This window comes from Macrotis lagotis, chromosome 1 (assembly GCF_037893015.1).
Source record: "Macrotis lagotis isolate mMagLag1 chromosome 1, bilby.v1.9.chrom.fasta, whole genome shotgun sequence".
NCBI lineage: Eukaryota > Metazoa > Chordata > Mammalia > Peramelemorphia > Peramelidae > Macrotis > Macrotis lagotis.
In genome coordinates this window covers 507080445-507104427 of record NC_133658.1, presented here as the reverse complement: position 1 = coordinate 507104427, position 23983 = coordinate 507080445, and the positions used below count along the sequence as shown (strand labels likewise).

Sequence of the window (23983 nt, the reverse complement as noted above, 5' to 3'; positions counted from 1 at the left end):
TAGAATACACTCCATGAAGCATAAATGTGAATAAGCCTGCAGAGGCCATACCAAGGAATATTTGTAGAGCTACACTGAATTCTCTTAGTCACTTTTCTTGACATGTTTTGGCTCAGCACCAAAGGACTTTAATTTCGGGGTGATACAACTTTTTATTCATCCTTGTTGATTTTGATATAAGAGGAAGTTGTGTTAAAAAGGACTAGATATTAAAAAAGAAAAGATGCCCACTCAGGGAGACTTTTGTTTTATAGGTAATACTCCAAACTGAAAGGTTATGGCTTATTTTCAGTTGGGATGGAAAATTTGCTATCATTTTCCTTTGTTCTAGCACATTCCATTCCATTAATCATGTTATTCCATAGTCACTCCATCTTCTGTAATATCTATATTAGTTTCTATAATATTTATTTTCCTGTCAGAATTTATATATTTGTTTGTTTGTTTTTGCAAGGAATAATATTTTATTTACTTATTTATTTTTCCAACTGCATGAAAGGTATTTTACAACAATCATTTTTTCTAAAGTTTTGAGTTTTACATTTTTCTCCCTCCCTCCCTTTCCCCCCCCTTTACCTCCTTATAGAAAGTAATCTAATATAGGCTATACATATTTAATCAGGAGACTTTTAAAAGTGAAAATTTTTCCTATTCTAATTTGAAGATTTGATTACCATCTGTCAAGAGTATCAAGACTCCCTAAACTCTTTCTCTCCTACTCCAGTGAGGAGAAAGAGGATTCCTTTCCCCAATACCACTGATTCCCTTGTATGAATGGTTACAGTTCTACAGAGGTCATCAAGGGCATAAGCTGGTCTAAAGACAGGTAGGTCATTCTGGGGACAAACCAGAACCAGATAAGGGTCAAGAAGACCTGAATTCAAATCCTGCCTCAGACACTTACTAGTTATGTTACTTTAGTTTTTTTTTCTTTTCTCTAAAATGGGGCTAATATTTTGATCAAGCAATACTACTACTAGGTTTGTATCCCAAAGAGATCATAAAAAAGGGAAGGCCAAACATGTACAAAAATATTCATAGCAGGTTCTTTTTGTGGTGGCAAAGAATTGGAAATTGAGGGGATGCCTATCAATTGGGGAATGGCTGAACAAGTTATAGTATATGAACATGATGACGTAACTTTGCTCTATAAGAAATGATGAGCAGGCAGACTTTAGAAAAATCTGGAAAGACTTGTATGAACTGATGCTAAGTGAAGTAAACAAAATCAGGAAAACATTTACACAGTAAATGAAACATTGTGCAATGATTAACCATGACTGACTTAACTCTTCTCAGCAATACATGATCTAATACAATTCCAAAAGACTCCTGATGGAATGAGTCTGAATGCAAATCAAAGCATACTATTTTCACTTTCTTCATTTTTTCCATAGTTTTTTTCCTTTAAATATGTTTCTTCTTTCACAGCATGATACAAAATGTTTTACCTGATTGCACATGTCTAATCTATATTAAAAATAAAATAGGGATAAAAATACCTCTCTCTGAGTCATGAGGATAAAATTTGTGGTAATTTGCAAATCTTAAACTACTATATGAATGCTAGTTATTATTTACTTACATGAACTGATGAAGAATGAAGTGAGCAGAACCAAGAGAGCAATTTATACTGCAACTTAAATATTATTTTTAAAAATGAATAAACTGGAGGGCGGAGCCAAGATGGCATGAAGGTAGCATTTCCTGGGAACTCCTTCCCCCCAAAACTCCAAAAGCCATCAAATTATGACTCTAGACAAAATTTAGAGGGGCAAACCCACAGAAAGACTGAGTGATACATTTTCCCAGTCCAAGATAAATTAGAAGTTTTGCAGGAAATGTGTGTCTCACCAGGAGAGGGAAATGGAAAAAGCCACAGTCACAGCAAAGCCCTGGAACAGTTTGAAGGGGTGGGGAGAGAATTCTGCTTGAGAATCTGGAGAAAGCAGCCTACATACCATCTGTATCCAGAGAGAACTGTGGAGTTTGAACAAAGACCAAGGACTATTACTAAAATTTAGAAAAAAAAAACTAATATCTTATTGTCTGATCTTGTTATCTCTTATATTTTTATTTCTTCCTTAAGGATATGATTTCTCTCTCTCATCACATTCAATTTGGATCAATGTATACCATGGAAACAATGTAAAGACTGGCAAATTGCCTTCTGTGGTGGTGGTGGGGGGGGGGAGTAAGATTGGGGGAAAATTGTAAAACTCAAAATAAATAAAATCTTTAAAAAAAAAAGAAAGAAAGAAATCAGCCTGCACCTCCAGAGTCCAACAGCCCACAGATAGCAAAGTGGTCAGGGAAGACTGCAGAAATCTCTCTCTGCTCTCCCTGGGGGGGGGGGGGGGGGGGGGCAGGACTGTGTTGTTTGCCCACACTCAGATCCAGGTTGCAGTTTGGGCTTCCATACTATAATAGCAGGGACCCTCCTCACAGCTCCAGGGCAAAGGGGAGTGCCTGTGGTCATCTACATAGCAAAGTACAGCCAAGAGAGCATAAGACCTTGGAGGAATAAAGGTCCCAGTGGGGTTCCCCCCCAAAAAAAATACTCCAAAGCCTTGGAAGTGCTGTAAATTAGTCTGGGGGGGGGGGTGGCGACTAGGTGGCATAGTGGATAAAGCACCGGCCTTGAAGTCAGGAGTACCTGGGTTCAAATCCAGTCTCAGACACTTAATAATTACCTAGCTGTGTGGCCATGGGCAAGCCACTTAATCCCATTTGCCTTGCAAAAACCTAAAAATAAATAAATAAAGAAACAAATTAGTCTTGGGCTGAGGAAATGAATAAACAACAGAAAAAGAAGAATCTAACCATAGAGAATTACTTTAGTCCCAAGGAAGATCAAAACACATACTCAGATGATGACAAAATTGAAGCTTCTGTAGCCAAAACCTCTAAGAGAAATAGAAAATGGGCTCAGACTATGGATGAACTCAAAAAAGACTTTGATGGGGGCAGGTAGGAGGCACAGTGGATAGAGCACCAGCCCTGGAGTCAAGAGTACCTGAGTTCAAATCCAGCCTCAGACACTTAATAATTACCTAGCTGTGTGGCCTTGGGCAAGCCACTTAACCCCATTGCCTCGCAAAAAACTAAAAAAAAAAAAAAAAGACTTTGAAAAGCAATTAAGGAAGGTAGAGGAAAAATTGAGAGGAAAAATGAGAGCGATGCAGAAAAAAATCATGAAAACCAACACAAAAGCTTGGTGAAAGAAATACAAAAAAAATTGAAGAAAATAATATGTTAAAACCAATTTAGATCTAATGGAAAAAGCAAAACAAAACACAAAGGAGGAGGAGAATGCCTTAAAAAGCAGAATTGGCCAGCTGGAAAAGGAGATAAAAAAGTTCTCTGAAGAAAATAACTCCTTTAAATGCAGAATGAAACTAAAGGAAGCTGTGGAATTTTCAAGAAATAAAACTCTTCCCAAAAAGCCAAAAATTAGTGGAAAATATGAAATATCTCACTGGAAAAACAACTGACCTCAAAAACGGATCCAAAAGAAATAATTTAAAAATTATTGGGATATCTCAAAGCCATAATCAGGAAAAGAGCCTAGACTTCATTTTTCAAGAAACAATACAGCAAAATTGCCCTGAGATCCTAGAAGTCAAGGGTAAAATAGAAATTGAGAGAATTCACTGGTCACCCCCTGAAAGAGATCCCAAAAGAAAAACCTCCAGGAATATTATAGCCAAATTCCAAAACTCTCAAATCAAAGAGAAAATTCTAAAAGCTACCAGAAACAAACAATTCAACTACTGAGGCTCCATAGTCAGGCTTACACAGGATCTAGCAGCATCTATATTAAGGGCTCATAGGGATTGGAATGATATTCTGGAAGGCAAATGATCTTGGATTATAACCAAGAATCAACTAACCAGAAAAACTGAATATCCTTTTTCAGGGGAAAAGATGATTTGAAACAGGGGACTTTCAAACTTTCCTATTGAAACAACCAGAGCTGAACAGAAAGTTTGATCTCCAAGTACAGGACTCTGGTGAACCATAGAGGGAGTGGAAGAGAAGGACTAACTATGAGGAACTTAATGATATTGAACTGTTTGTATTCCTGCATGGGAAGAAGATATTGATAATTCATATGAACTTTTTCATTTATAAGAGTTGTTAGAAGGAGCATATATAGACAGCACAGGAAAGAGCAGAATATAATGGCATGATATAATAAAAAGATGGAGTCAATAGGTGATAAAGGAAAGAACTAGGAGGAAGGGAAAGGAGATGAAGAAGAAGCTAAGAAATTTCACAGAGGAGTCAAGAAAAAGCTTTTTTAATGGCTTGGAATGGGAAAAGGCAAGGGGGGATAAGTGAGCCTTCATTCTCATCAGAAATGGCTCAGAGAGGAAATAACATACACAATAGGGTGAGGAAATCTATCTTACCCTAGATAAAAATGAGAAGGGATGGGATAAGGGGGAATGGGGGAAAGGAAGGGGGGAATAGGTTATAGAAGAGAGGGAAGATTGAGGGAGAGGGTAGTCAGATACAACACACTTTTGGACAAGGCTGGGATGAAAGGAGAAAGAGAATAGAATAAATGAGAGTGGGAAGGAATAGAGTGGAGGTACAGCTAGTAATAGCAACTGTGGGAAAAATATTGAAGCAACTTCTCTGGTGGACTTATGATAAAGAAAGCAACTCACCCCAGAGACAGAGCCATTGAAATCTGAACACATTCTGAAGTATATTTTCTCTGTCTGTCTGTCTGTCTGTCTGTCTGTCTCTCTCTCTCTCTCTCTCTCTCTCTCTCTCTCACACACACACACACACACACACACACACACACACACAAACACACTATTCTTAAGGTTTATTATCTTCTGGGGGTATGTTTACTCTTATTACAAAATTATTGTAATAATAGTAATAATAAATTAAAGTTCACTTGCAAAAAAAGAAAGAAAAAATAAATAAAATGAGTTGGAGCAGGAAAAAAAGAAAAATCTGAAAGAACTTCAATCAGTGATGAACCATAATTACAGAAGACCATTAATGAAGAAGACTTACCAACCTCATGACAGGGAAGTGATAAACCAACATATAGAATAAGATGTGCATTTTTTTAACATTATCAATATGCAACATGAGAATTTGCTTTATTTGACTATGCTTATTTGTTTCAAGATTTTCTTTTTTTTTTTAATTCCCAGTAGTATGGGGAAAGGTGGGAGGGGGAAAATAAATGTTTAATAATTTTAAAAAATCAATTTAAAAAATATGAAAGTAAGAGAGAGAGAGAGAGAGAAAGCTTTTTTTCCTTAGACTCCAGGGGGGGACCTAATGGGTCAAAAAATTCAAAAAAAGCCTGACTCCCTTTAATGGACCAAACCTGGTGAGCACAAAGCTAGGATCTCTTAATGGAAGAAGATGGACTGTGGATTTTTTTCACTACTTCAAATGATTTTTTTTAATCTAAGTGCCACACTTTACATTCATTTCTAGCAAGATTATCCTATTAGTTATGAAACATTCTATGTATCAACATCTTTTTGAATTCCAGTATTTTCAACCTGTATATTAAGTTTTGTGACATTCAACTTTCTATCAATGCCTTCTCTCTTGTGATCCAAATCATTGCTAAAAATATTGAACAAGACAGTTGCTCAGGAAAAAATTCTGTGGTATGCCATTAGAGGTCCCTATTTATAGGTTGACATGATCCATTTATTAACACTAGCTAAAGTCACTCAACCAGGTATAAAATCAAAGAATTCTATTATTATCTACTCCATATTGCTTTATCTTGTCAACAAATATATTCTGCAAACATTTATTATGTACCTACCATGTATAAATCATTGAAAAAGTCAAAATGATGGAGACAATACCTGCTTGCCCTCAAGAAGCATAGTTTTTTTCTGCTGGAAATGATAGTCCTAGGAATAACTGAGGGAAGATTAAAGGGAAAGGAAAGTGACTTCTTTGACTTTAAAGACCTTTAAACAAAAGGCTACATCACCAATTGCTGGGGAAAGGGGTGGGCAGAACATGGGAGACATAATTTGGGTAGGGATTGAACCAGAAAACCTTTGAGATCTCCCACAATTCTGCCTACAAGTCTAAAATTCTATGTACAATTCCATAATCTAATGATTAGAATAACTCACTAAAAAAAAAACTACAGAGTAAAATGAGATTGTGTATAAGAGAAGTCCAAAAGGAAACTTGATGAATTCCTGCTATTTGAAAGCCTTTCTTCTGATCCTTTCATTCAGTTCCAAACACTTCGTAAGAAGGTATGCTAGCAACATTACTAACATGAAATATGTTAAATGTAACACTACATACACGACCTATATTAGATTGGTTGCTGCCATGGGGAGGGAGGAAGGAAGGGAGAGTGGTGGAAAAATGTGAAATTCAAAAGTTTGTGTAAAGGATGGATGTCAAAAAACTATCTTTGAATGTAATTGGGAAAAAATATAACAAAACAAAACAAAATAACAAAAAAGATGCTTTGTTAGGCTCTGGAGGAGATATAAATGGGATAGTTCCCTTTTTGAATTCAAACATATTTTCAGGACAAAAGAAGTAATATATCTTTACTTTTAGGTTTCAGAGCTTTTATTTCCTAGTTTCAAACATGGAATCCAAGTGATCTGAGCTTGAATCTTGCCTTTGATATTTAACTAGCTGTCTATGATTCTGAGTCTTAGTTTCTTCAGCTGTAAAGTAGGGACAATAACTCTACTGCCTACTTCATAGGGTGGTATGGGGTTCACCAAAGCTTGAGTGCTTTAACAGTATGAAGCAGACTGCACTGAGACTTTTGGGACTATGCATGTGTGAGTGTGTGTGTATGTATGAATATATGCATGGATGTGTTTGTATGTATATTTGGATTTATCTTTTTGGTAAGAAAGAATGAGGGATGTAAAGCTAGGTACTGGTTCATTCGATTCAGTTCAGCCAAGTTATTATGTTGTCAGCCTAGGAGCTTGAATGGGAGGAGCTCTGGAGTTGGAGTCAGCCTGTAGTTCACATGCGGCTCTGTAAATCCCTCTACCAGCCGCAGGATCCTGGGCAAGTCGCTTCACCACAGTTTCCTCAGCTGCAAAATGGGAATAATAAACGTGAGGATCCCGTGAGCTCACCTTTGTGAAGCCCCCGGCACACGAGAATGCTACAAATGCTGCCGTTATTAGCTATTAAAGTGCATGGGGATGCCCTTGGTTCAAAGAAGAAACAACGGTAGCCCCTTGCTCTCGAGAACCTGGCTCTAAGGTCGTCCTATTTGTTCTTCGTTCTCGAGGGGGACAATGTCTAAGGGGGCGAGGCCATGACAAACACGTGAATTGGATGGGGGGCGTGCACAGGCTCCCGAGAAGCCATCGAGTCCAGCGGCCAGAGATGGCCCGGACGCCGGGCAACCGGGGTTAAGCGACTTGCCCAAGGTCTCACGGCGGGCACACTGTCACCCGCCTGAGGCTGGATTTGAACTCAGGTCCTCTTGACCCCAAGGTCGGGGCTCTAGCCCCTGCGCGCCCTAGCCGCCCCCCCCCCCCGTAACTCTAATTCTAAAGGGAGTTAGCCGGGGGCGGCCAGAAAAGCTCCAGGGCGGGTCACTCTCGGGTAAAAAGAATGAGTTAAAGATTCCGGGAGGGCCCGGGCGGGGCTGGTGCCGCAGCTTGGACCCGGCAGTCCGGGGCCTCAGAGGCTGCGGGGGGCGGGGGAGGGGGCAGAAACGTCACTTCCGACACCCCCCCCCCGCGGGCTCCATTCTCCCACGTCCAAGGAGTGGAGGGGCGGGGCCTAGACGGGCGGGGGCGGGGCCGGAGAGGGCGGGGCCTGAGGTTGGACCTTGCAGTCCGGGGCCTCAGAGGCTGGGGGGGGGCCGGGGGCCCCGGGGCAGAGACGTCACTTCCGACCCCTCCCGCGGGCTCCATTCTCCCACGTCCAAGGAGTGGAGGGGCGGGGCCTAGACGGGCGGGGCCGGGGCCGTGAGGGGCGGGGCGGGGCGGGGCGGGGCGGGCCGGGACATCCCCGAGGGGCGGAGCGCGTCCGGGAAGCCGCTGGCCGGGGCGCTGACCCGCCGGCCTCTGCCCCTTCCTCGCAGCAGCGTCGGCGGACCCGGGGCCTCGGCCCCCGCAGAAGGCGATGGCCGGGGCCGCAGCGGCGAGGGCAGCCCCCGGAGGAGCGGAGGGGAGGGCCGCGGCGCTCTGAGCCGGAGCCCCGGCCCCCGCCCGGCCGAGGCGCCCCCGGGGGCCATGCAGGCCCTGCTGGGCCTCCTCCTCCTCCTCCTCTGCGCCTGCGGCCCGAGCTGCCCCCCGGCCCTGGCAGGTAACGCGCGCCGGCGCCGCCCCTCCCCCGGGAAGCTGGCGGGGGCGGGGGGAGGGGAGCCCCGCAGCACCTTGCGCCCCTTCCCTGCGGCCGGGGTGTTTTTGGTTTGGTCGCTTTTGCTGGGCAGCGGGGTTAAGGTGACTCGCCCCAGGCCACACGGCGAGGTCTTTATTAAGTGTCCGAGGCCGGGTTCGAACTCAGGGCCTCCTGACCCCGGGCCGGGGCTCTCCACTCTAGTTTGGATTTTGGAAAGGCTCGGGATGTTTCCTCCAATTTGAAACCTGACAGTTTCTCCTGCCAACACTCCCGTTATCCCCTCTCTACTTCCAGACTTTTCAAAGGTTAAATCGTTCTCATCCCTGGTTTTATACACACACACACACACACACACACACACACACACACAAATATATGTCCTTTTATAAGTGAAAACAGTCCTGATTTTGTAATTCCCTGCTTTGCTGTGTGATTTAGATCACAGAAACAGGATTATAATTTTAGAGCAGAAGGAACTTTGATAGTCTTCCCATCCAAGTTCCTCCCATTACAGATGGGGAAATTGAGACTCAAAAAAGTTTAGTGACTTGTCCAGGGTCACACATTTAGAAAGTGTCTGAGGCAAGATTCAAACCTAGGTCTTAACAACTTCAAGTCTGCTTGAATTCTACTCTCTCTGAGTCATCTGTCAAATGGAAGAGGTAAAACCTCAGAGCAAGATAGGAAAAACAAAGCATTGAAAAAAGAAGTCTGACTTTTCCGGTGTTTTTTATTTCCTGCAAATACAGACTAATGTAATCACTGATGTACAGAATGCCCCCATTAATATCACGTTGCATCAGAAAATGCTCATTCTTCTCAATTTCTTCCAATATCATACCCAGTTCCAATATAATGGGCATTAACCTCTCTTAAGCTGTAAAATGAGTATAATATTTGCACTACCTACTTTATACTGTGATTGAGAGGACTTTGCAAAATGTAATGTTCTATAAAACTGAGATGACTCATAATGCAACATAGAAAGAGTGACAGGGGCGGCTAGGTGGCACAGTGGATAGATCACCTGCCCTGGAGTCAGGAGTACCTGAGTTTAAATCCTGTCTTAGACACTTTCTAATTACCTAGCTGTGTAGCCTTGGGCAAGCCACTTAACCCCATTGACTTGCAAAAAAAAAAAACACCTTAAAAAAAGTGACAGAAGTCTTAGTAAAGCTTTTAAGCATTCAAGCTTAAGCTTTAAGCCATTAAAGCTCAAAATCTGAGCACTGAGATTCTTGGGACACCTTGTATAAGTAAACATTGTGACATAAATGAGGCAATGATATGTCATGCAAGTGAACCTTCTTAGTATGGTAGATATTGGTCAGGGCTTCCTTTTCTTTGCCTAATACCTTTTGCATTATCTAAGCATTCCAATCAATCAATCAATAAACATTTATTAATTGCCTTCTAAAGGACCAGACACTGCACTGAGTAAGCATTGGAAATTCAAAAAAGAGGAAAAAAACACTCCCTCTCAAGGAGCTTACAATCTAGTAGGAAAGACAGCATGGAAATAATATATATATTACATATATTATATATATATCAAATTATATACAAGATCAGGGCAGCTAAGTGGTCCAGTGATAGAGTACTGCCCCTGGAGTCCGAAGGACCTGAGTTCAAATCAGATCTCAGGCATTTATCTAGCTGGGTGACCTTGGGCAAGTCATTTAACCCCATTGTCTTACCAAGAAAATGACATGCAAAATAAATAGGAAATAATTAGAAGAGAAAAAACACTAGAATTAAGAGGAATTAGGGCAGGCTTTCTAAAGAAGGTAGAATTTTTTAGTTAGAACTGTAAGGAAGTCAGGGAGATCAGTAGTTAGAACAAAGAAGAAAGACATGGAAGACAGCCAGAAAAATGCCCAGAACCAAGAAATGGAGGATCTGGTTTGTAGAGCAACTAACAGGCCAGTGTCACTGGATCCAAGAGTATCTGTCCCAGGAATAAAGTATAAAAAAATTGGAAAGGTTGGAGGGTCTGGGTAGGTTATGAAGGGTTTTAAATGCCAGAGAATTTGTATTTGTTCCTGGTAGCAATAGAAACCACCAAAGTTCTGAATCAGAGGAGTAACATGATTAAACCTGTACTTTGGGAAAATCACTTTAGTGCCTAAATGAAAATGGATTTGAGTAGGGAGAGACTTGAGGCAGGCCAACCCACCATCAAGTTCATCCTCTGCTTTGAAGGCCTTCCCATAGTGGTCTTGCTGCAGCATCACAGCTCTTCTTTGGTTGATTATCCTTTTTTGTCATTGCCTAAGAGGCCCAGCTCCTTTTTCTGATATATATCACTCTGATGATATCTTTTGACTCCACATGCTCAGTCCTTGATTGGGAAGGTGTTGTAAGCTTAGTCATGAATACCATGTGCCTCTCCATGGTCTCCTGAAAAGACTTGGACAAGAATTCCACAGGATAAGAGGAATTCAGGGTGTGGGGCCTGTCTTTAGCATACTCATAGAGGTGATACAGTGGAAAGAGAATCAGGCCTCAAATTTAGAAGACTTATTTTTTGAGTTCAAATCTAGCCTCAGACATTTACTAGCTGTATGACTCTAGGCAAGTCACTTAACCTTATTTTCCTCAGTTTCCCCTTATGTACTATGAGCTGGAGAAGGAAATGACAAACCACTCCAGTATCTTTGCCAAGAAAATCCCAAATGGAGTCTTGAAGAATTGAACCTGATTAAAACAACTGAACAAGCCTCAGTCATTTAATAATTTCCTAGCTGTGTGACCTTGGGCAAGTCACTTAACCCCATTGCCTTAAATAAATAATTTTTTTAAAAAACCAATTGTACAACAATAGATGAGAAATCAGGGATCAAAGTATTCAAAAATCTCATTTTCTGGTAACATTTCTAACTAGAAAAATGTAATTTTTGGAGTTAGAATTGAGATTTGACCTTTGATGCATTAATTTGATAGATGATTCTTCAGATTTTATTTAAATAAAATGGAAAGAATTAAACTAATTTCCTAATTTGTTCCTACTTGCAGAAAACCTAGGATAAAAATTTTAAAAAGGTCATATAAATGTGGTGGAGAAAAGGTTCAGAGCCTAGTGTCTGATAAAAAGTTTACCAATTGGGAGGCAGAGTATAGTGGAGTAACAAGAAGCAGTGCCCAACCTCACTTCTAAAAAATTCCTCTAAATTGATCTAGAAAATGGGCCAGACAAAATCCTGTTGGGGAAACTCCGAAAAAGTCATAATGAGTCATTGCCAATCCTTGCTCTGAATAGAGAAATTGAGGTAGATCTGCAGACCCTGGGGACAGGTAGGGCTTAGAGTTTGCTATAATGATATGCTTCCAGTGCAAAAGGAGAGGTTGTGCCCCAGCTTAACAGGAGGCTACTGGACACTACCAGTACCCCATGATGAGGTGCTGAGGCTGTGACTAGTAACTACCTATAGGCAGCTTCTTCATTCAGTACTCAGTTCTGGCTCACAGATCCAGAGCAGACTGAGAAGGGAAGCTGCATACAGAGATGGGGTTCCTAGGTAGGGAGACCCTGGGCAGTTACTAAGAAAGAAAGGCAGAAGGGGAGAAGCTGCCAGCAGCACTGAAGAGCTCGGTCTCCTTTCTAGCATATAGCCCAGCTGACAGAGTAACTGAACACCAAAAGAGAGGCTGTATAAACAAACACTTTTCTAATCAGTTGATAGGGGCAGAGTCTGGCAGCTTTTGGCTCTTGCTCAGACCCAGAACCAGAGAGCAGACCAGGGTTGGCAGCAATCAAACCTTGCTTTAGTTGGAAATATTTTGGGGAGCATTGAAAGCTTATGTCATTGATATCCTCGAATAACATGACATTCAGTACCCAGAAAAAGCAGCCCAGACATTCTGGAAGTATCACAGAGCCAACCTCCAATCCAATATGAGAAAGTAACTGCAAGAAAAAAAGAACTACTCCACAAAGAGATATAATGACAAGAAAGTTTAAGATACAATCCTAAAAGAAGGCAATGACTTCAAAATATCTAAAAACCAAAGCATCAGAGAAAAAGACAACTTGGACCCCAAATTGACAAAAATTCCTGGAAGAGAAAAAGCAAAACCTTTAAAATGAGTTTAAAATTTTTTAAGTTTAAAAATGAAATGAAAGAGCATCAGAAAGGGGGAATTGGAAAAAAATGAAAAAGCTACAAAAGAAAGACTTGAAAAGGGAATTAATAGCTTGATACATAAAGTACCCAAGCAACAAAATCCCTGAAAATTACAATGGACTAAATAGAATTCAGTGAGTCTGTGAGGCAATAAGAAATACGAAAACAAAGTCAAAAGTCTGAGAAACTAAAATAAAATTTAAGGTATTTCATAGCAAAAGCAACTGGCTTGGAAAATAGATTGAGGATAAGAAAAATTTAAGAATCATTGGACCATGAGCAAAAAATTAAGAAAACTGCCTGGATTTCTTAGCATCAGAGGGCAAAGTGGAAATAGAAAGAATCCACGGGTTACCTCTTGAAAAAAACTACCTTATAAAAATTCCCAGGAATGTCATAACCAAAATCTAGAGTTTCCAGGGAAAATAAACATTATGTAGCCAAAAAGAAAAAATTCAAGTACTGAAGAACCACAGTCAGGATCACAAAGGATTTAAGTCACTACTCCAAAAGAACAATATATCCTTTGTAAGGATATAGGGATGGTGCTACAAGGGAAGAAATAGATCTTTAATCAAAGATTGGACTGATGGGTATTCCTGATGAAAAGACCAGAGTTGTGTAGAAACTTTGAGGTTCAAAGACACTAGTGAAGAGAAACATGAAAAGGTACAAATGAATAAACAATGATAAAGGTAAACTATTTACATTCAAATATGGGTGGATAATGTATTCCATCTAAATCCTCACATCAGGATTTATAGAGTCCAGTTAAATAAGGCCAGGGAGTAGTTCTGTTATGCAAGAGGGGAATGATGAAGAGAAGTCAGGAGGAATTCAGCCTGCTGAGATATGAAGAGATGGCCTCAGTACCCTCCTTTTATGGAGGTTTAGGAAGGAGTTCAAATCAGAGGGAGGAGTCCTAGAATCAAATGAAGAAAAGGGAATGCTTCCATACATTCAGGTAATAACAGATTCAATTCAAAATCATTTTTAGTGCCATATAATGTTGCAGCTAGAAAGAATCTCAGAGTCCAATCCAACATAAATCCTTTTTTCATCATGAAGCCCCTTTTGTTTCCCATACTGGTTATCCTGGCTCTTCAGGGAGACCATAAGGGACTCTGGAGGAGAAAGTGAGGCTGGTGATTTTGTGCAGCCTTTCCCTTCTTAAATCCCATTCACTTGCAAGTCATGACATCATCTTCCTTTTGTCATGGTCCTCCAGAATGAAGGACAAACAGCGATCTATAAGTAGTACCAGCTGCCCCACTGGGAACTCAAGGTCAGTTCCAGTTGAGCAGTGCAGCTCCTTCCATTCTATTTTCTTCCTTCCTTCCTTCCTTCCTTCCTTCCTTCCTTCCTTCCTTCCTTTGTTTCTCATTCCTTCCTACCTTCTTCCCTTCCCTTCTTCCTCCTTCCTCTCCCTCTGTGTACTCTTACCTGAGAATGCTTTGCTCAAAGTAATATGGATTTAGATGTCTAAAACTTTACAAGGAATCTTGCTAGATTTTTTTCTTAAGGACCATGCCTTAAACTCAAATATGGCTCTCATTGATTGATCCACAGTAGGTCTGAGAGAGTCTTCCCCTCCGAGATTGATTGTTTTTGTGGGGACTAGGAAAACAAGGCCTTTCTTTGCCTCATTTCTTACCTAGCCTTAATGACTGAATGGGCATTACCTTACACTGAGACCTGGGAAGGACCTTAGCTTAAAAAGACCAGGGTTTCCCACTGCATCCAGGATCATCTCCAGTTGTTCTGATCCATATCTAACCACTAAACCCAGATAGTTCCGGAGGTGAAAGTGAGACTGGTTATTCACTTGCTTGTCATGGCACCTTTCTGATGACTTGGTATTCTTCAACAACAGAGGGCAAGGGGCAGCTAGGCGGCACAGTAGATAGAGCACCAGCCCTGAAATCAGGAGGACTTGATTTCAAATCCTGTGTCAGCCACTTTATAATTACCTAGCTGTGTCACCTTGGGCAAGCCGCTTAACTCCATTGCAGAAAAAAAGAAAGAACAGAGGGCAAACCTCAACAACAACAAGGATGCTGTTAATGAATGGGAGCTCAGGCAGTATCTTCAAGGCCTGTTTCATTTCAGATCAACTCTTACTTGCCACCTTGGAATGTCTAAATTCCTTAAGGACACGGACTGTGGATTTTTGATTTTGATTTGTTTATCTATAACTGAATTTTATAGTAGAGTGTTTGGCAAATACTTAACAATAACATCTTGTTGACTTAACTGGATATGTTGATGGAAGAAATTTTTCTTTATATGGAACCTACTAAATCTTTTGGGCATTTAGCGTTCTATAGGAAAAAAGCTGTTTTCCAAAGCTGCACCCCTCAATGGAGAATAAATTGAATCTCAAGAGAGAGAATCTAGATGGTTTCCTGCAGCCCATCATTTCAATATGAAAAAACCACTTAAAGCATATGTCACCTTTTGAATTATATCTTAGAAACCTTATCTTGGTTTTCTAGTGACTGGCACTTCAATAATGTCTGTTAATCAATTGATAGATTGCCAAAGACCACTCATTAAGAAAGAAATAATCAAAGCGATCCATAGTCATATGAAAAATTGCTCTAAATCCTTTCTTATTAGGGAAATGCAAATTAAAGCATCTCTGATGTACCACCTCACACCTCTCAGACTGGCCAATATGACCAGAAAGGACAATGATCAATGATGGAAGGGATGTGGGAAATATGGGACACTAATACATTATTGGTGGAACTGTGAACTCATCCAACCTTTCTGGAGAGCAATTTGGAATTATACCCAAAGGGCCTTAAAAGTGAGCATACTCGGGGCTGCTAAGTGGCGCAGTGGATAAAGCACTGGCCCTGGAGCCAGGAGTACCTGAGTTCAAATCCGACCTCAGACACTTAATAATTACCTAGCTGTGTGGCCTTGGGCAAGCCACTTAACCCCATTTGCCTTGCAAAAACCTAAAAAAAAAAAAAATGAGCATGCCCTTTGAACCAGCAATACCACCACTGGGTCTATACCTAAAGAGATTATGAAAAAGGGTAAAAACATCACTTGTACAAAAATATTCATAGCAGTCCTGCTTGTGGTGGCAAAGAATTAGAAATTGAGTGAATGTTCATCAATTGGGGAATGACTTAATAAACTGTGGTATATGTATGTGATGGAACACTATTCTATTAGAAATCAGGAGGGATGGGAATTCAGGGAAACCTGGAAGAATTTGCATGAACTTGTGCTGAGTGAGATGAGCAGAACAAAAGAACATTGTACACCCTAACAGCAAGGGGTGATGATCAGCCTTAATGGACTTGTTCATCCTATCAGTGCAACAATCAGGCACAATTTTGGGATATCTGTGATGGAGAATACCATCTGTATCCAGAGAAAGAATTGTGGAGTTTGAACAAAGATCAAAGACTGTTACCTTTAATTTTTCAAAAACCCTTATCTTGTTATGTAATTTTGCTATCTCTTTTATTTTTTTTTCCTTAAGGATATGATTCCTCTCTCATCACATTCAATTTAGATCAATGTATACCATGGAAACAACTGCCCTCTGTGGGGGGTGGGAGGGAATCAAGATTAGGGGGAAAATTGTAAAATTCAAAATAAATAAATTTTAAAAAAAGAAAGAAATAGAACAAGTGATGATGTTTGGTGCTGTGTATGAAATGAATGCAAATAATAGTTTTAGTAACCTGCTAATCTTTCTCTCTTTTAAAGAATTACTTACTCATCTACCAGCTCCACAGAACCCAAGAATTCACCTCTATAATTTAGAACAAGTTCTAATTTGGGATCCTGTTCCCATAAGCAATCTTACAGGTCCAGTGCTCTACAGTGTGGAATATAAATAGTAAGTATACCACCTACTCTCTTTGGGGTGGCTTAGGGGCACAGTGAATAAAGAGTCAGTACCAGCATTGCTCCTTTTTTTTGAGTTAAAATGTGGCCTCAGACACTTACTAGCCAGGTGACCCTGGGCAAGTCACTTAATCCTTTTTCCTTCAGTTTTCTCATATTTGCTAGTTTCTTTTGATAACTCCAAAAGGTTATGAAGAGTCAAATGCAACTGAAAAAGACTGAACAGAAGCAGCTAGGTGGCACAGTGGATAGAGCACCAGCCCTGGAGTCAGGAGTACCTGAGTTCAAATCCAGCCTCAGACACATAATAATTACCTAGCTGTGTGGCCTTGGGCAAGCCACTTACACCATTGCCTTACAAAAAAAAAAAAAAAAGACTGAACAAAAATACCATCTACAACACTTGTTCTAAAACTTAACACTATTAATTTTTCACTCTAAAGAGTGAAATTCAATTCTTCCCTCCAACAGCGCTTTTTTTAAGAGAGTCTAAATAACCCTCATCATCAGAATATTCTTATCAAAAACTTAATTCCTTCTTTTGTCACCATAAAAGTATGTTTTCTCTTGGTCTTTGGTCTTCAATGAATAGATAAAGGCTTTGGTGGGGGAGAGATTTCAATATTCAGTTTGTTTCATCAGCAAAAAAATAGTAGGAAAAAGTTTACAGATCTCAGGGCATTGTCAAAAATAGAGAAGGGAAAAGAAACAAATATTTATCAAAAGCCTGCTATGGAGGTGGAGCCAAGATGTAGCATGAGAACAGCCTTTCCTAGAATCTCTCCAAAATATTCTAAAAATCTTAAAGTTATGGCTCTAATTAAATTTTTGAGAGACAGCACTCACAGAAAGATCCAATGAGGCAATTCTCCAGCCTAGGGTAACCTGGAAGATCTTGGGAAAGCTCTACTATGCCAGAGTGAAGAAACTCCATTCTTCCAGGAATAGCCCACTGGGTGCCTGGGCACCTGAGTCCCAGGGAGTACTGGCTTCCAGCAGCAGAAGCAGTTTCCTGACCTGCAACCCAGGGAACACCAAGCACAACTTGGAAGATCAGCAGGGAAATTTCTGCTAGAGTGAGCACAAAGCCCAGGCCAGCATGGCCCTCTTCAGCATGGCCATGGCCATCAGTGCAGCCCAGATCCCAAGAAACAGAAGCAAGCCCACAGAGCCACCCAGCAGAGAGTCACTCAGCAGCTGCTTCCAGAGCGCTCAGGCCATAGAAGGTAAGAGGGTGGGGGAGACTGTTGAGATCTCTCCTCTAGCCCTGGGACAGGACTCTTGTGCTTTGTCTATATTCAGACCCTGGTCACAGTCTGGGCCTCCATACTACCATAGTGGATCAGGGAGCCTCCTCACAGCTCCAGGGCAGAGGGATATACTTGTGGTCATCCACAGACCAAAGCACAGTCCAGGAGAGCAGTCAGAGCCTCTCATAAGACCTTGAAGGAATTGAGGTCCTTGTGGGGGGTCTCCCAATAATACTCAAAAGCTCAGGAAGCACCCCAAAACCAGGGCACAGGATGGGGAAATGAGTAAACAGAATAAAAAGGAACCTGACCATGGACAATTACTTTCATCCCCTGGAGGACCAATATACATACTGAGAAGATGAAAGTTCCAGCTTCTGCATCTAAATCTTCCAAGAAATGTAGAAGTTGGTCTCAGGCTATTTCAGAGCTCAGAAAAGATTTTGAAAATCAAGTAAGGGAGGTAGAGGAAAAATTGGGAAGAGAAATAAGGGAGATGCAGGAAAAACATGGAAACCAAGTCAACATTTTAGTCAAGGAGATTAAAAAAAATGCTGAAGGAAACAACATACTAAAAACTAGGTCAAATAGAAAAAAACAGTTCAAAAAATTAATGAGGAGAAAAATAGCTTAAAAAGCAGAATTGACCAGATGGAAAAGGAGATAAGAAAGCTCTCTGAAGAAAACAATTCCTTCAAATGCAGAATGGCGCTAAAGGAAGTCAATGACTTTGCAAGGAATCAAGACACTAAAACAATATCAAAAGAATGAAAAACTAGAAGAACATGAAATATCTCACTGAAAAAACAATGGATCTGGAAAACAGAACCAGAAGAGACAATTTAAAAATTATTGGGCTACCTGAAATTCATGATCCAAAAAAGAACCTTCACTTCATTTTCAAAGAATTTCTACAGGAAAATTTCCCTGATATCCTAAAAGCAGAGGGCGAAATAGAAATTGAGAGAATCTACCAATCTCCTACAGAAAGAGATCCAAAAAAAAATAACCCCCAGGAATATTATAGCCAAGTTCCAGAACTCTCAAGTCAAAGAGAAAATACTACAAACAGCCAGAACAAAATAATTTAAATATCATGGAGCCATAGTCAGGATCACAAAGGACTTAGCAGCATCTACATTAAGGGCTCATAGGGCTTGGAATATAATATTCTGGAAGGCAAAAGAGTTTGGAATGCAAACGAGAATCAACTACCCAGCAAAATCGAACATCCTCTTCCAGGGGGAAAAGATGGATTTTCAATGAAACAGTGGTACTTAAATGTTCCTGTTGAAGCAGCCAAAGCTGAACAGAAATTTTGATCTTTAAGTACAGGACTCAGGTAAAGCATAGAGAGGGTGGACGGGAAGGGCTAATTATGAGGGATTTAATGATGATGAACTGCATGTATTCCTGCATGGGACGATGATACTGATAATACTCATATGGACCTTCTCATTTATTAGAGCAGTTAGAAGGTGCTTATATAGACAAAGCACAGGAGGGAGCTGAATATGAAGGTATAACATATTTTTTAAATGGAGTCAATGGGTGAAAAGGAAATGTACTAGGAGAAAGGAAAGGAGAGGTAGAGTAGACTAAGATATTTCATGTAAGAGTCAAGAAATAGCTTTTGCAATGGTATAGAAGGCGGGGGAAGGTAAGGGAGAATGAGGGAGCCTTCATTCTCATCAGAAATGGCTCAGAAAGGAAATAATATATACTTAATAGGGCATAGAAATCGAGAATAAAAAGGAGAGAAAGGAGATGAGAGAAGGGAAAGGGGATGTAGGGGATAGAGGAAAGTGTAGATCAAGGGAGAGGATAGTCAGATATAACACATTTTCTTTTTTACTTTTTGCAAGGTGATGGGATTGGGACCACAGTTCTGGGTGGTTGCTGGGTCTCTGGAGGGGAATGTAGGCTTGTTGCATGTTGGCCCCAGGGCCACTGCTCTGTCCACTGTGCCACTGGGTTGTCCCACAGCACACTGGAAGAGGGACAGAGTGAAAAGAGAGAAAATATATTAAATAGTAGTGAGGAGAAATGGATGGAGGGAATTACAATCAGGAACAGCAAAAATATGTGAAAAGATATGGAAGTAACTTCTCTGAGTAACTTCTCTGATGGAGTTAATGATGAAGAGTGTGATCCACCCCAGAGACAGAGTGGATGGTATTGGAACACAGATTGAAGCACATTTTTTTTTCTCTTTTTCACTTTATTTCTCATGAGGTTTTTTCTTTTTGTGGAGGGAGGGGAGATGATGTTTACTCTTACAAGACTATTTTAGTAATATGTAAATAAATTTTAAAAAAGAAGTGGGGGAGAAAAAAAGCCTATGTTCCAGACACTATGCTAATTGCTTTATAAATTTGATCTCATTTGATCCTCACAACAACCCTGGGAGGGGGTGTGCTCTTATGATCCATTTATAGATGAGGAGAATTGACAGTTGCCAAGTGACTTGCCCAGGGCTACATTCTTATAATTGTCTAAAGCTGGATTTGAATTTGTATGGAGTGGTAAGCATAGGAAGGAGAATTCTAGAACTTCTTTTCCTTGGCTGGTCACTGTTCTTCACCTATAAGAGTTCTTTTAAAAATATTTTTAAGAGGGGCAGCTAGGTGGCACAGTAGATAGAGCACCAGCCCTGGAGTCAGGAGTACCTGAGTTCAAATCCAGCCTCAGACACTTAATAATTACCTAGCTGTGTGGCCTTGGGCAAGCCACCTTGCCTTGCAAAAAAAAAAAACAAAACTCTTTCTAAAAGTCCCTCTTTATCTTTTATGGCACCTACCTGCCTTCTTCACTCCCAGATATATTCCACCTCTCCTCAGAAAGCTATATCTTCGAAAAAAGAACAAAAAGAAAGAAATGAGAGGAATGGCAGTACATCCAAACCAAGCTTTGCTTCACTGGCCTGATAGCACATGCAGAGTTCCTCTGTTTCTAGATGTATTTTCTCATAAAAATCTCATCTATTTGCTACATTCTTTGGAAGTCTTTAAAATGCTATACAAATGCTTGGTATTAATGAATTTTTCGTTCTTTACTTTGATCCTTGGTTCTAAAAGGCCTAGCAAACTTTTGTTGCTAATTGTTAAGTTTCTAATTTTGAAAAGAAAATTATTTTTAAAAAAGCTTTTTACACCAAGAACTAACTAAAAATAATTGAATCTCCATGAAATTGATGGAGAAGAAAGGAAATATATGAATAATTCCATGGAAAAATCAATTCACCAAGAAACTGGGACCAGTGCTTTTTATAACATTTCCATAAACATTAGACATGGAAAAGTTACATAATGGAGAGAATAATAGACTTGGAGTTAGGAAATTCTGAATTCAAATCTTGGAAGCAACACTGTGTAAAATAAGAAATTATTTAACCTCTTTAAGATTCAGTTTCGTCATTCTTGTCTCACCAGATTTTTATAAGGTTCAAATGAAATAAAGTTTGTAAAAGACCAGTAACTTCAGTTAACACTGCTACCATCATCATTATTAACAGCAACAAAACTATCAACATTATCAATAATAGTAATAATTCTTATCTAGAAGAGAGTATGCATAATGAAATTAGTGTCATGTGGTAAATGCAGTGTTGCATGCCATTTTTGGCCTCCTTCTCTAGAAAAAGATATTTTTTCCCTGAGGAAAATTTCTATTAGTCTAGTTTAAGTTATAAAAAAGAAAGAAACAGACATAAAAGCAGACTAAGAGATCACACAAGGTAGGAAAGGCAAACCAAGACTTGATGACCAAATCCAATTTTGTATATAGGAACTCAATGAAACTTGAAAGAGATCAGTCTCAAATCTCATTAAATAATAAGTAGTAATCCTGTAGAATTTAGTATTCTAAGAGACAGTACTATAGTCTGCTATGTGGTGTAAAGGATAACATGCCAGGCTTGGAATCTCTTTCCTGAGTTCAAATCTGGCCTCAGACACTGACTAGTGAGTCACCAAACCCGATTTGCTCAGTTTCCTGACCTGTAAAATTGAGCTGGAGAAGGAAATGACAAACCACTCTAGTATCTTTGCCAAGAAAACACTAAATGAAGTCATGGTCAGACACAACTGAAAAACTATATTTTTACTTTTGTAATATCATATTCCTCAGTTTTCTTTCTTAAAATAGTTACTATTGTTTTATGTGATCTTGACTGATTATTGGTACTCAGATTTTTATTTCCTAGCTGCTTGCAGTATTCTTTCTTTCTACAAGCCCTGAATTTTGAATTTAATATTCCTTGGTATTTTTAGTCTGAAGTTTCTTTCAGGAGAATTTTTTGTTCTTCAATTTGGTCCTTAGTTCTAAAAGGCCTAGCAAACTTTCTTTTATAATTTCTTGAATTAATCTAGCCATTGTTTTGGTTTGGTTGTGGTTTGGGGGCAGTCTACTGAGTTTTAAGTTATCTATATTTGACTCATTTTCCAGGTCCATTTGTTTTTGGTGGTATCTTTTTTTAATATTTTGAAAAATATATATCTTCTTTTTGTATATTTTTGACTTTGTTCTTTTGTTTCTTGGTTTCTCCTGCTATTATTATCTCCATTTTATAGTTGAGGGAACTGAGGTAGACAATGGTTAAGTGACCTGCTGAAGGTCACACAGCTAGTAAGGTGGGAATTTAATCTCAGATCTTCCTGACTCCAGGCCTAGCATGTATCCACTTTGCTACTAGGAGGGTGATAGGAATGTATTTCCAAAGCATGCCTCTAAAAGGTCACTGTGCCATGAAATATAAATATAGATACACACATACACACACACATTCTCTCTCTCTCTCCATATTTTTCCCCAGTACTGGAGCTTGAACAGTTTGTCATAAGTCCCCCCAATAAAATACCAATTCTTTGGATAATGTGTTAAAGGATTTGAAATCATCCCTGAGAAGGCACTGGAAGATATAAAAATTGATTCAGAGAGAAGAAAGCAGATTGGAAAAACAATAAATATGACCATAGCAATGAATGTTAAAAGAAATGAGACAGAATATATAGAATGTTGATGTGTTGACTAGTTTTGCTAAACTTTTTATCTTTTTAAAATGTTTTAAAAGGAACACCATTGGGTAGGGAAGTGGGGAAAGATAAATTTAGAAATAAATTAGAAAAATAAATTTAAAAACAAAAGATACCAATAAAAGCATTGATGTGAAAATGCTTTTCCCCCCTAATAGCCTCAGTAACAATTGGAGCAAGGTGCATTGTGTTAATTGTACCAGAATTGCAGAACCAATATGTAACTTCACAGCAGCCAGAAGTCCTGGGTGTTTTCCATATTATTTCAATGTTCTTTTACGTGTTAAAGCTGAGCTAGGAGAGCTCGTTTCTGACTGGGCATCGGTTCCTCAGTTTCGGCATTTGCAAAGTGGTAAGAACATTTTAATATTATTTTTTCCTCTTTGTTTTGGTAATTAGATAAGAAAAATTATTTCTCAGTTTCCAAGTTTTCTGTTTTTCTATTTCCATATTCTTTCTTTTATATTCATTTCAACTTTTGTAAGAGTAAGTATCCATCTCCACCCAGATTATTATTATTTTTTGGACTTAAAAAAAAGGTCATTCCTTGCAATTCTTCTATAAGAGCTGTTAGAAAAAGCTGCAGACTTACATGAGCTGATGAAAAATGAAATGTACTGTGTACAAAGTAACAACAATGTTGTAGGATGATCAGCTGTAAATGACTTCCCTTTTTTTTCAGTAATACTGTGACCAAAGACCAATCCGAAGGACTTATGATAAAGAATGCTATCCATCCCCAGAGAGAGAGTTGATGGATTGAAACATAATTTCTTTTTACTTTATTTTTTTTGAGGTTCCTTTTTTTTTAAGGGAGGAAAGGGGGTCTATTTTCTTTCACACCATGACTATTATGAATTTTTTTTTTTTAGGTTTTTGCTAGGCAATGGGGTTAAGTGGCTTGCCCAAGGCCACACAGCTAGGTCACCCCATTAAAATGTTTTGTACAACTACACATTTATAACCTACATCAAATTGCTTGCTTTCTCGGGGGGGGGCAGTTTTAAAAAATGCATGTTAAATATTGCTTTTATATGTAACCAGGGAAAAATAAATAAATATTTTTTTTTAAAAAAAGAGGCCATTTGAGGCAGCTAGGTGGTGCAGTGGATAGAGCACTGGCCCTGGAGTCAAGAGGACCTGAGTTCAAATTTGGCCTCAGACACTTAATTAATTACCTAGCTGTGTAACCTTGGGCAAGTCACTTAACCCCATTGCCTTGCAAAAAAAAAAGAGGCCATTCTTTGCCTCATTTTTTATTTAGCTTAATCACTGAATGGATATTGCCCTCAGTTTGAGACCTGGGAAAGACTTTAACTTAAAAAAGCCAAGGTCTCCCACTGCATCCAGGGCC

General features: G+C 39.6%; 1 protein-coding gene across 1 annotated transcript in view; it reads left to right on the top strand.

Moving 5' to 3' along the window:
• Window positions 1-23983, top strand: part of IFNGR2 (interferon gamma receptor 2) — a 44906-nt gene that overhangs the window by 8781 nt on the left and 12142 nt on the right. The window contains exons 2-4 of the mRNA XM_074210471.1: window positions 7956-8313; window positions 16206-16338; window positions 22788-22981. Of these exons, the coding sequence (XP_074066572.1) occupies window positions 7956-8313; window positions 16206-16338; window positions 22788-22981 (685 nt within the window). The remainder of the gene's footprint in view (window positions 1-7955; window positions 8314-16205; window positions 16339-22787; window positions 22982-23983) is intronic.